Source organism: Seriola dumerili, unplaced genomic scaffold (genome assembly GCF_002260705.1).
Source record: "Seriola dumerili isolate Sdu_G_001 unplaced genomic scaffold, Sdu_1.0 BDQW01000056.1, whole genome shotgun sequence".
Classification (NCBI taxonomy): domain Eukaryota; kingdom Metazoa; phylum Chordata; class Actinopteri; order Carangiformes; family Carangidae; genus Seriola; species Seriola dumerili.
In genome coordinates, this window is record NW_019174311.1 from 5,756,017 (window position 1) to 5,768,963 (window position 12,947).

General features: G+C 42.6%; 1 protein-coding gene across 1 annotated transcript in view; it reads left to right on the top strand.

Moving 5' to 3' along the window:
* The first annotated feature begins 4,823 nt into the window (after positions 1 to 4,823).
* The window catches only part of wnk3 (WNK lysine deficient protein kinase 3), a 28,614-nt gene continuing 20,490 nt past the window's right edge, over positions 4,824 to 12,947 (top strand). Inside the window, exons 1-2 of the mRNA XM_022741829.1 lie at positions 4,824 to 4,988; positions 5,124 to 5,555. Of these exons, the coding sequence (XP_022597550.1) occupies positions 4,824 to 4,988; positions 5,124 to 5,555 (597 nt within the window). The remainder of the gene's footprint in view (positions 4,989 to 5,123; positions 5,556 to 12,947) is intronic.

Genomic DNA, 12,947 nt, shown 5'->3' on the forward strand with positions numbered 1-12,947 from the left:
TCTCCTCTCCTCTCCTCTCCTCTCCTCTCCTCTCTTTGCACAACTGTAGCTGCTTTTGTTCAGGCAGAAATTTAGCTATAGTCACTGCTTTCATTCACACAAACATTGGCACATATTTTATCAGGCAAAATCCCCCCCAGCCCACTTTTTGTCTGTGCCACCCCCCTCTCTTTATCTCTCTCTTGTTCTCTTTCACACACACATTTTTCCCACCCCTTCTACTAGCCGGCCCCCCTCGCGCCATCTCTCCTTCCCTCTCTCTCTGTTTGAAACTTTGCTGCCCGCTTGCTCCCACCAACTACAATCCCTTCCTGTCCCCCTCGCCATTTTTTATTCACTCTTTTCATCTACATGTCCCCCTCAATTGCAAAAACGCCGCTGTCTGCGTGCGCGCACGCACACAGAGTCCCCCGGCTCGTCCTTTGTCTGCCTGCCTAATTTTCCAGCGGCAGTTTAGTTCCAGGGGATTAATGTGTGTATCCCCATGAAGTACGGGATGAAAAAAAGTGCAACTGGATTGCAATGATTTTGACTTTGATGTGTGCACTTTTGAGAAAGAGTATGTTTATGTAGTGCATCTCTCTCCTTGTCTTTAAACTTTGAGTGCAGATGACGAAAAATTCAAGCAAAAACAAACATGGCCTTCGGTGGGTTTTCAGAATAGAATAGAAATCACATCCTTGGCAGTCATGAAGCAAAGGTGTCATAATGATTTTCGATGCACATTTCAGAAATGATTAGGCAGCTGCAGGTGTTCAGCCCATGTAGGAGCCTCACAGAAGCCTGGAGGGCAGGCAGAGTGCGTCAGATGTTCAGTTCTCATGTAATCCATAACAGATAGAAAAATGAACAGACAATGATTGTGACATGTGAATTTGATGCCCATTAGATACTGGAGTCATTTTGCTGCCGAAGCGAGATGTCACAGTTTCAGCTGTGGCGTAGGTTTTGTTATCTTCAACTTTGGTTTACCACGTTTGCCCACATGGGCAGTTGCTTGGTCATTTGGCTGGTGTCAGGAAATTCCTCTCGGCATTCTTTCATTGAAAGGGGACATGCAGTTTGGGTGCGAGTGAGGGTTTGCTTTTGATGTGTGTGTGGTTGTGTGGTTGTGTGTGTCTGTGTGTGTGTTTTTGTCCGTGTATAAAAGATAGAAAGAGTGTGAGATGAACAGAGAGAGAAAAAAAGAGTGAAACACAAAGTTTGTTCTAGCCCACTGGTGTGTGTCTGACATCTGTATCTGTGTGTGTGTCTATGTTTGTGTGTTTGGAAGGGAGACTGGGTGGGTGTGAGAGACAGTGATGGGGTTGAACGTGTTTGATGTGCTGTGATAACTCTGTCCGGTATGTGGCTTTCATGGGAACTCCTTGCCCTGGGGACATAGGCGAATAAGCTCCTGTTTAAAGGGCAACTTCCCTCTCTTTATCGCCTGTTGTTTTTCCCCCCTTTATGTTCTGCACATCCTGTTAGCCTTTACCTTTTTTAGTCCCACTGTACACTACTGTCTCACTGTATACTCTTCCCTTTAGTTATGGTCATTGTATATGAAGTCTAAGATCAGTAGTTTGTTCTCTGTTATGTGTGTATGTTTGTTGTGCAAAAATAAGTAGTTGGGTTTGGTTGATTTTTTTTAAAATAATCTTGAATTTAATATCTTTGAGTTTTCAGCTGATGGTTTGACAAAAAATAATTGAATACATCACCTTTAATTCAGGGAAGTTGTGTTGGATATTTTTTCACTGTCTCCTGACTTGAATATTATTGATTGCACAACAGCCACAACCCTTTTGTTGCAGTGGGTTGGGCAATATGATGATAAACACAATATAACCGAAAAAAGACAGAGACTTTGCGATGCAGTTTCTGTGTTAAGCAGTTAGCTCTGTAATATTGGAGGCAGTATCAGACCATCATGGGCTTCATAGCAGAACTGCTTTGTGGCAATATTGAGTTTGCAGGATTTTACGTAATAACAGTGAAGTACATTGATTTATGAGGTACTTGATTAACAGGTTTAGCTAAAGACCTACCCATTTGGTTATATTATCTGTTTCTCTTTTCCAGAAAGTTGCCCATATATGTCAGTATACTCTATCACTTTTCCAGTTTAAAATTTAAATTACAATTACAATTAATAACAATGAATTTAAAATTACAAACAGTGTCATGTAATAGATGATTTAAGCCATATTGACTACCCGTATCTGTTGATGATAATGGCATTAGTTGTGGAGTGTGTTGTGGGAGACTACCAGCTTAATGCTGATTACAGGTTGTCTCTTAGAGAATGTGTCTATGTCTTGGGAATGTTGCAGAACTGGAAATCTCTCTTGTTCCCTGGGAGCTTCTTAGCAGTTGGTCTATATCAGCCTATTGTGCCTTTAATTTGACTGACAGCTACTAGCATTGCACATCAGACTCCTTTGCTTTGAGCCTGGAGAGACAACAGGCTTGATGTGAGTGTTAATGACCACGTTATAAAAGAGATAATAGCTGCTATGAGCCACTAGAAGAGCCCCCGGTGGTCAGGGTGGGCTTCGTTCATTAAAATTGAAGAAAAAGTCCAGACTTAATGCTGTGACTTTGACTGAGCCTGTCTGCACAGTCAGGGGCCAAAACCGACTGTCCTTATGTGGTTCTTGTGGATGCCTCTAAGAGAGCTGTAACCCTAGACAGGGGTGCCTAATGACATTGGCCCTTGACAGTCCCACGTGTTCATTTGTAAAGTAATATGTGTTGTAAACTAATATGCATAGTGAACTAATACCCTGACACCAACTGCACTTTTTACTTTCTGTTTACTGCACCATTACAGCCACATTCCTTTAGTGCAGCTTTTGTTGTTGGCATACATTAGCACGTTCTCTTCCTGTAAGTTCACATCCTAAATCATAAATGGTGACTTTGGGTTTTACTGCACCCGTAATTGGTGGCCCAACCCTTTCTCCTAGATTGTGGCTTCAGAGTAACCTCGGGCTAGTGAGAGCTCATTGGCTGTCAGTAGGCAGAGGAGATATGATACCCAGGAAAAGATGGAGAGTGATAGAGGAGAAGTGAAGATAGGGATGTCAACATTTTCCCAGTTGCATACACACACACACACACACACACACACACACACACACACACACACACACACACACACACACACACACAAAATCCCAAACAGTGAATGAGTTATAGTATTGCAGGGAGATTGCCATGTCAGAGGAAACCTGCTGTGTTCAGTTTCACCTTCTGCTGGCAGAGCATAGTACGGAGGGCCAATTTGAAACTGTGTCTTATCACCCTGCATGAATGGTTGACTTGAATCATAATCATAGTTGTGTATATTTATGAGCCCTTTGTTGCAGATGTGTGGTAGTCACTCCAGTACAGTTCCAGGACAGTCCCTCTGCGTATGAATTATTCACACTCAACCGGCCCATAGTTCACCATCCATATTTAATGGTTGGGATCGCATAGTATCTGCAGCTTTCTGTTGTCTAATGGAGCTGTTGAACACAACCTAAATCACAAGATAGAGATTAATGTGCACTTGATGGTTGATGAAGGCATGTGTAATTGTTGAGCAGGCTAGCTGGGTGTTCTTTGAAGACTCTGGTTTAAATGTCAGATTTTTGCCCATAACAAAGATGAAGCCTTTGTTTGGCAGATTAAGCAAGTGAAAGGATTGCTGTCCTATGTGGGCTCTGAAATATTCTTATACTGGTATTAGTTGGGCTGTCAGAGTTCTGAATTAATATTTCTACTTCCCGAAGTTTTACCTAGGGTCTGAGTGCTGGAAATATTTGCACGAATTATGGAGATCTTCAAAATCTATTTGCATTTGTTTTTCTTTAATGTTTGCAGCGTTTTTTCTTCAGAGTGAGCTTAATTGGTAAAAATGCATTAGCAGAAGTTTTATAGGTTTTATTTATTTATATATTTTGGCAAGAATTAGCAGTGATTGGTCTTACAAGAAAGAGCTGTTAAATCAGTTATTCTTCTTAGTCGAACGCTTCAGCATATGAAATGCTGATTGAATGCAAGACTGCAAGATTGAAATCCCATATTGTCCAATTTACACATATATTGTCTTCCTAAGACTGACTGGACTACTCTGCCGGTCCTTTTCCTTACAAGGGTCCTGTGAGGAGTTTTCAGGCTACGTTTTTGATGTTGGTTCATTTCATCCCTGTGAAGTTTAGGGCAACCTCTGACCTATTCCAATGTATCTCATCAAATATAATCAGTTTTTCACTTGCATTCTTATCTAGAGAGCTATAAATTTCATCAACATGACAACAATTCTCTCCTCTGACTGTCTGAATATTAATGAAATGTTTTGTTTATGTCTTGCAGGGTTTACTTGAAGATATTCTCACAACAGTTTGAAAGAAAAACACTGCAGCTTTCCCAACAGACTCCTGGTTTAGTGTGTTAGTAAGAGCTGGGAGACGTGTGTGTTTTTTTGTTTTTTTGTTGTTTTTTTTTTTTATTCGTACTGCACCTAAGTGGGATATGAAGAAAATGTAGGAAATGGTGAGGAGGAAAGTGAGGACAGAAACTATCTTCCAACAGCTGTGGTCTCACCTTCCTGTGCTACCATAAAGAATCAAAGAAAAGGAGACAGAGAGGAAGAGAACGGAGGAAAAGTGGGAGAGGGTCACCAGTTTGACCAAGGACGGGCTTCAGTCATCTGCAGCACTGGAAGAACAGCCTGATAGACTAAAAGGAGTGAGTGGGTGACCACAGAAAGAGAGAGAGACGGGGACTGACGGAGGAGCAAAGGTTTGGAGGAGGAGGAGGAGGTCTAGGAGGGGTGGGAAAGGCCATTCCCCATGGCTACTGACCCAGGAGAGCCCACAGGCACCGAGGACTCCTCGGAGAAACCTGATGGACAAAGGGAGGAGGACACGGAGCGGGAGGGCAGGGCCGACCAACAGAGGGAGAGGACACACAGCACCCCTTCAGACCTCTCCTCCTCCCAGACTCAGGAGAGGAGAGCGACAGGAGGAGAGGATGGAGGAATCCGAGGAGGAGGAGGAGGAGGAGGAGGGGAAGCCAGCCAGGAGGGCGAGGAGACTGCATTCAAACCGATTTCATTCTCCACGCCCTCCTTACCGGTTGACACTGGTCAGAAACGACTGAGGAGGGAGAAGCGCTTCTTCAGGAAGAGTGTTGAGATTTGTGATCAGGACGACGATGTGGAGGTGCCCCCCGAGGCACCCCACAGTGCCCCCCACCTGGAGCTGCGTTCCTCGGACTCAGTCTTCACCAGCAGTGCCCAGCAGCAAGGGGCTGCTTCATCCTGTGCTGCCCTGGGTCATGACCCTTCTTGTCCCAGTTCCAGCCAGGAGCCTGGCAAGGATGCTCCTTCCTCCACACCCACCCACAGGGGGAAGGAGAGGGACCGTGAGCAGGAGGAGGAGGCAGAGATGAAGGCTGTGGCTACTTCTCCTGGAGGCAGGTTCCTCAAGTTTGATATTGAACTGGGCAGAGGAGCCTTCAAAACTGTGTATAAAGGCCTGGACACCGAGACTTGGGTGGAGGTGGCTTGGTGTGAACTTCAGGTAAGACAAACTGTTTCCTTTTCTTTCACACCATCAGTATATATAATTATAAATACTGCATTGTCTGGCACAATTAGCTGAAAGATGAAATAAGCCCAAAATAATCAGTGCACTTAAAGAATCCAGAATGTGTATACAAGGTGAGAGGTAAACGGAAATACAACAACAAATAATATTTCCAATTAGTGTGCTTCGGAGAACTCCAAGTCCCACGTTGTGCTTTTGAAGTGAATTGCATTAGATGTGTCCCAAGAGTACTTCCTCCTGAAATCTGGAAATCTCAGCACGTTGTCTGTTTGCTTTTCATACTGTGAGACTGCAGCTCAGTGGAGACCGGGGTGAAAGGGAGGAGCATCGCTTGTAGCTGAGTGACAGCACAAAGTGAAAGTGAAAGGCTTTGCCTTTTCTAGGGCTGTTATGAATAATAGAATCATAGGCTGTCAGAGCATCTTCTTGTTGTGATACGGTATCCTATTAGAAACAGCATTTCTGCTTTGGCTTGAATTCAAAGAATTCATTCATGAAACATAAGGGAACCATTGATCTTAGGTATTGTATTAATGGCACTGTTTTCTAGGTGTAGTGTTTAAAATGAGGTTCCTCAGAGCTCTTGAAAATAAACATCTTGAAGGGTGCAGAAGGTGTATGTTTTCTATGATTAGTTAATTTATGGAAATTCAAATTCATTTCTAAGCTAATTTTGTCACTAATCAAGCAGTCAACACATTTTAAAATGAGAAGTTATTGTTCTTATTATAAATTGAATATAATATAAATGACTGGGCTGCTTTTAACATGGGTATAGCTGGGGCTACAGTACAGTACATGCCACAGCCTACTCTTGCCCGTTGTGTAATATAATGAGGTATGAAATGGAAATAGTCATGTGAAAGGGAAGCTCTGAATGGGATGCATTTTGTGAGCACAGACTACATAGGAACACTGCAGCTAATTTAGGTGTAACAACAGCAAACATTACTGTAACTAACTCTTTGTCATGCATTGACATTGCAGTGGGAGGAAATGAATGAAATATGATACATTTTTATACCAGAGCGTTACATACTGTAGCCAGTCGGCTTCATTATGCTCAGAAGTAATGAGAAACATTGTTAGATGGTGTGAATTCAGCATGTGGTGGGAGACAGACTTGTGGAGGAGAGAAGAAATGCGTCCCTCTGACTCTTGGCCTCACAATAGAGAGCAGTGTTATGGTAAGCCATCTGATTTGACTGCTGGCTTTGTGTGAGAAAAGTCAGTCATGTGTTTGGTTTGGAGCTAATTCCAAAACAAGAGCCTTGACTAATCCTTGAGATCAGGCCCTGTCTGTTGGACTAACAAGCAGCAGGCATGCCCCCATCACCTTTTCTGGTGTTACTCCAACACCTAGTGAATCAGCTTCACATCAGCACTTCATATCATACTGCCACAGCTCCTGTTCAGCCCTATTCAAATGCTTGATCTGTCCTTTTTCCAAGAGATCTGCTCGGCCTCCAAAGGTGGCCCCTTTCACCTTCAGTAATAATGTTATCACTAATATGTTTTGCCACCAGACAGCATTCTTTTATGACACCATCAAAGGCACCGCACTGTATTTTGCCATGGCTCAGGAGTGTGAGCAAATCTGTGCTGGTAAAGCATTTTTTTGAAAATGAAAAGACAGTAGGCTTAAGCTGATTTGGGCACCCATATTGAGTCTGTGATATCCAATTTTGTCTCCATAAACGCATTGGGTCAAATTAAATCCCATGGAAAATAACTGGTTTTTACTGGGTATTTGTTCATGAAACATAAGGATATTAATGGCTACATCAATCAGAAACTACTATTAGAAACTCTCTATGCATATTTTATTGTCTAATTAGATTTTATATTATAAACAGATAAGAAGACAGCCTTTGAGAAAATAAACAGACTCAGATTCTGACCCACAGAACAAGATCAAGGAGAAGGGGAAAAGGCAGTGAGAAAGAAAACAGAGAGAGAGAAACACAGGAGGTGATGGCGAGAGAGAGAGAGAGAGAGAGAGAAAGGGAGGTAGGTAGATGATGAGCCAAACAGAGGATTACGATGGCATCCCTCCCAGAGAGCAGTTGTGGAGCTAATGCTAAGTTACCACATGCAGAGAGACACATGAACACACACGCACACACGCGCGCATGCACACGCACGCACGCACGCACGCACGCACACACACACACACACACACACACACACACACACAGACAGTACACAGTGGTCTGGTCACATGCCTATAGATGGATCCAGTGCCACATTCACTGCAACATTCTAGTCACTCAGGTCACATGATCTCTACTTTTTGTACACAGTTTCAATGCGAAGTGGCATTAGAATCAGGATTAGTGATCAGAATAATAATGATAAGATATGATTAGCCTGCTGTGTTAATAATGACAGAATTGATGCAATTAGGGCAGTCTTTAATAACACAGAGTGTGGATGTATCTGAGTTAAGGATGATAATAAACAACAATATTTTTGTCTAATTCTTTTTAATTGTGGTAAAAGTATCATAGTTCTTCACACTTGTAATTCTGAAATTTAAAAATTTCCTGTTATAAACACAGGTCCCATTAATCAAGCAGCAGGCACACAAGACATTCTGTCCTCATATGTTAATGTCATATGAGTCTGTACAACATTTCTAATTTGAAGGCACTGGATGGGGCAGGATGATAAACAGCCTGTATATGACTAGCCAACGCACTATTTGATGCTATCGATGCTATCTCTACTATCCTGTGAGACTGCAGCCTGGGAGCACCTAGCTCCTCTCCTCCTGTGTCCACAAAGAGAGGGAAGCCAGGGGATTAGCTTTCCAAATGCAGCTTGAAAGAGTGGGTAATTTAAGTTCACAGTGCGGACACCATCTCTCTTCTTTCCTCTCCCTTTCCCTGGGAATTCCACACCTAAAAGGGCAGGGCTATATATCTCCCTCGCTAGTGCTTCGCCATCCGTCACCCTGAGTGGATGTGTTTCGTGTGTGTCTTGTACATGTATTTCTGTGTGCTAGCTGTTGCTCTCTGTCCGTCTGTGTCAAACATATGCCACTGTATACGTCTGCCTATCACCCTCTCTCTCTCTCTCTCTCTCTCTCCCGTCCTCTCACTCTCTCTCCATCTCTCCCCCCATCACTTTTTGTCTGTGTGAGTGAGCATGCAGAGTGATCCAGGGAGTTAATTACAGTGGGTGCCTGTCAGGCTGGAACAAAAACCCTGCACAGACAGCATAACTCGGGCGGCAGAAACCAGACTGGTTCAACCCAGTCATCCCAGACTGGCCCAGCTCAGCTCAGCTCAGCTCACCCCAGCCACACTCACAGGACTACAAACACTAAAGCATGTGGTAAAGGTTACCATGATGATTACCACCTTAAATATTTAGTGATTTTACATGTATTGTTAGAGTCTTTTGGGTTTATGTCTGCAGGTAAATGTCAGCTCAGGATGCAGCCTGCTACAAACACCATGCCATGCTATGTTTCTTAGTAAAAAGACTCAACCTTACTAAGGGCATCTTGGACTTTAACATGGTTGAGAGTTATGTGAAGATTAGATTTCAGTTTGTAGCACTTTTGATACACAGTCTAGACCCCTTTTTCACCCATATATAGTCAAGTTGTCATGATAATTTACCATCCGCAAGGTTGAGAAATCATCTCTGGTCACTGTCAACTGTCTGTCTCATGTTCAAAGTAATAGTTGTTTAGAGAACAGTATTATGTGCTAAAATGCCATTTTTCAATATTTACCCATGATTACTCAGTTGTCAATACTACATTATTACATGAGTATTCAGTAGCCATTGCTATATAATTGCATGAACACGCTCATGGGTTGGACCACAACCATTCTCAAGCTCTGCCTTCATTTTCATTAGACATACACACCCTAAGGTTTCGTGATTGTATCTTGCATGGTTGTGCAAGATACTATCACAGTAATAAAATCTGTCGACAGACAGACTGACATATAAACACCTGCCAAAGAACTCAAAACCACCTCTGTGACGGTTCCTGTGATAGTAGATGAATCCAGGACCACATATTGCCATGATGACACACACAGATTCACAAGGTTGAAAATGATAATAATCAGCAGCACTGTCACAGATGGTAGCAACAGTAATGGGAGGAGTTTGAAATTTTTTTGATTGCTTAACATTATGAAAAACCAGTTGGGTTAGGCCAGGTAAAGAAAAGACAGACTATTGATGGTTGGCGAAAATTAGTAGAGGCCGAATCAAGTGGATTTGGCCTCTACTAATTTTAGTAGAGGATCAATTCGATCCGAGTCTGGACTGACTAGACCCGGATGGAATTGATCCAACCAAACTGACCAGACACATGTTCATCTAGGGCACTGACAGTTGGCAAGTGTCCCTTGGGCTGTATCCTCCCACCACAATGTCCGTTACCTAACCGGCACCAGAGATTCAATTGCTATTGAATGTTTGAGGCATTAACCACATAGCACTAGCATTAACTGTATAGCTTAATCAAAATTCAATAGATTTTAAGCTCTTACGATCAAACTGTTGTGACATGTGATTACCATCCAAGCCTGTGCAAGCATGCCCTCTAATAAACCTGTTACAGCCCTTTTATATGAAGAAAAATTTGTATTTACACTTTTATTGACGTATGGCTTCTTGGACCTACTGTAACTCAGCTGTTGTATGTCTTCCAGTTGGCCAGCTACATTATAGCAGTGAATTTGCCTCTGCCTCTGTACAACACAGGCACCATAGCTCTAAAACATACAACACCATGGGACCTCCTGCTGACAAGTGGTCACCTAAAAAGAAATGGCTAGTATATTGTATTGGCTATAGGGATCTATAGAGGTTAGTGAACTTGGCCCACTGGCCTGGGGTTCTAATCCGACGTGCAAGCTAGCCCTTTTCCAGCAATCTATCTTGTTAGTCTGAGCTGTTGTAGCTTACAGTAATCTAATCCTAGCCACCCGCCACCTCGGATTTTCAAGCACTGACATGCTTACTCACACTGCAGAGCAAAAGATACTACATACACTCTCATGTACAAATATCCACCTACAGCAAGAATAACACTCCCCTATTTGCTGATAGTGCCCTAAATCAACCCTCTTTATCCCACTGTTGCTGAGGCGCGCTCCTCCTTCAGACAAGAATGTAACCATGGAAGCCAGTTCATCTCATATATCTCAGATCTCTCATACTCATGCAGTGTGTGCCAGAATAGATGTTTTAGGGCTCACATGCTTTGGCATTTATGACTCCAGCGTCCTACCTCTTGCCTCTACCTTATGTGCCTCGTGAGCCATATACTGTTCATTTCCCCTGGTGTTTTATGAGGCTACTTAACCTGCAGCTTGACCTTCTGCTCTACCAGATGTCTGATCCAAAAAAATCTCAGAGTGCACAACATGGTCTTAGGTGTTTCTCTGTTTACCAGGCTATAGTACTTCAGGACCTCCCCTGGAGGCACCATGTAACAGCAGTTTTACATGACCAAAGTGACTATGCAGGTGTGGACAAAATGACAGGAAAATCCAAAATATAATGTAATTGATTATAATTGCACTGCATTAAGTAATAATTGTTGAAACTGTATCAAAGGGATGTTCCTGTAGTGTAAGGGTTTCCTGATTGTGCAAGGTGATCCTGGTAGTTTGTCCGCCATCTCTACCCTAAATAAGAATGAAATCAATCAGTGTATTGCAGTCTGATCCAATAATACCACACACTACAGCTTCAAATATTGCCATAGAGTTGAATCAACATCTCTCTGACACAATCTCAACCAATACCACACACATCATTATATTCTTGGATTGCTTCATATCTTTAGTGCTGTTGTTACTTTCAGAATAAGAAAAACTTGACAATCAAGGTATTTGATGGGGTAACTGTGTCCTAAAAGTGAAATGATTCAACTAACTAACTCATTAACAGGTTTTTGGCATCTACATATGCATATCCATGAATTAATCGGTTTTGAGAATGGTTATTATTGTTCTTTCTTGATGTTACTGTGTGCTTAAAATCTAGAGCATCTACTTGGTTATGTTGCAGAAACAGAGAACATTCTGGCTGATTTAGAGGAAGAAAGACCAGACCAGTCATAATAGGGCTTTGTCATGGGCTCACTTTCTATTTACTTGTCTCTATGCTGCTTCATAATTTCCCCTTTTCTTTTGTGGCGGCTATGTCACATTTTGTTTTGTCAGATCCCTGTTGGTTTCTGTTGTACCAAAGTTGGATTGATGTACTGTGGCATACAAATCCAGGTTTTTACCATCATTTTCAAGAGTTTATTGAGTACTTTTCACTTCTATTTATTGCACAGGTCAGTGTAAGTGGGGGGGCTCTTAACTGCAGAAATTGTTTTGAATTGGGTGTGTTTAGCAATCCTGGCAATGGAAAGAGGGCTGTGGCTTATTAATGACACACTTGTATCGCTCTTATCTGGAGATGTTTTTGTTGTTGTTGCGCCTCTGTTTGTGTGAATATTGGTGTGTATGTGCATTTATGTGACTGGATATGCAGTGTGGAGTAGGTTTGCGTGAGTCTGTCTAGACACAATCTCACTCACTGAACTCTTAGCGACCTTTTTGCTGACCCTAAGGCTGTCTGATACCACACTCTGAGGGAGACACAATAGACGCTGAGGAGGCAGCAGACAGGGACACACAGGCAGCACTCTGTCTCACACCGCGACAGACAGTGATGCAGAGTGATGCCCTGACAGTGGAGAGAGAGGAAGAGGACAGGGGTACCCAAACAGAGGCTGTACTCCCTGTTAAAATAAAGTACACCAGAAAGAAGACACATGTAGTTTGACACGCAGCACTGAAACCTAAGCATGATCAGATACACCTGCATTTGGTTAGGTACAAACATATAATTTCCTAAGAATCCATACATCGTATTATAACAGGACATTATATGCCAATAGTAATGTGAAGGCAGGCTTTAGCTGGCCAATATATTCTTAGCCATAATAGTGCATTGAGGAGCAGCCTTTTTGTTGACGCTACTTCTCTGTTGGGGGAAGGATGGTGGCGGAGAGAGTGCCTCCACCACTACTTCCAGAAAAGGACACTGAGCCGGTACAGACACAGAGAGCAAAAGATCTCTGAAAAGATGAAACACAGACACAGGGAGGAAGAGAAACAGAGGCACTAAAAGAAGAGCACAGGGTAGAAAGAAACATCTAATAAATATAGATACATGCAGTGACAGTGAAACTGCATTACATGAAAATCTGTTTATTCGCTTCCAAACATCTGCAGTACACTGCCTCCCTTTGGGGAGCTTTGTGTAAAGCAAAAAGCTCAACATCAATGGAATCGATCAATGGAAAGCCAGTGTTATGACGACTTCTATTTA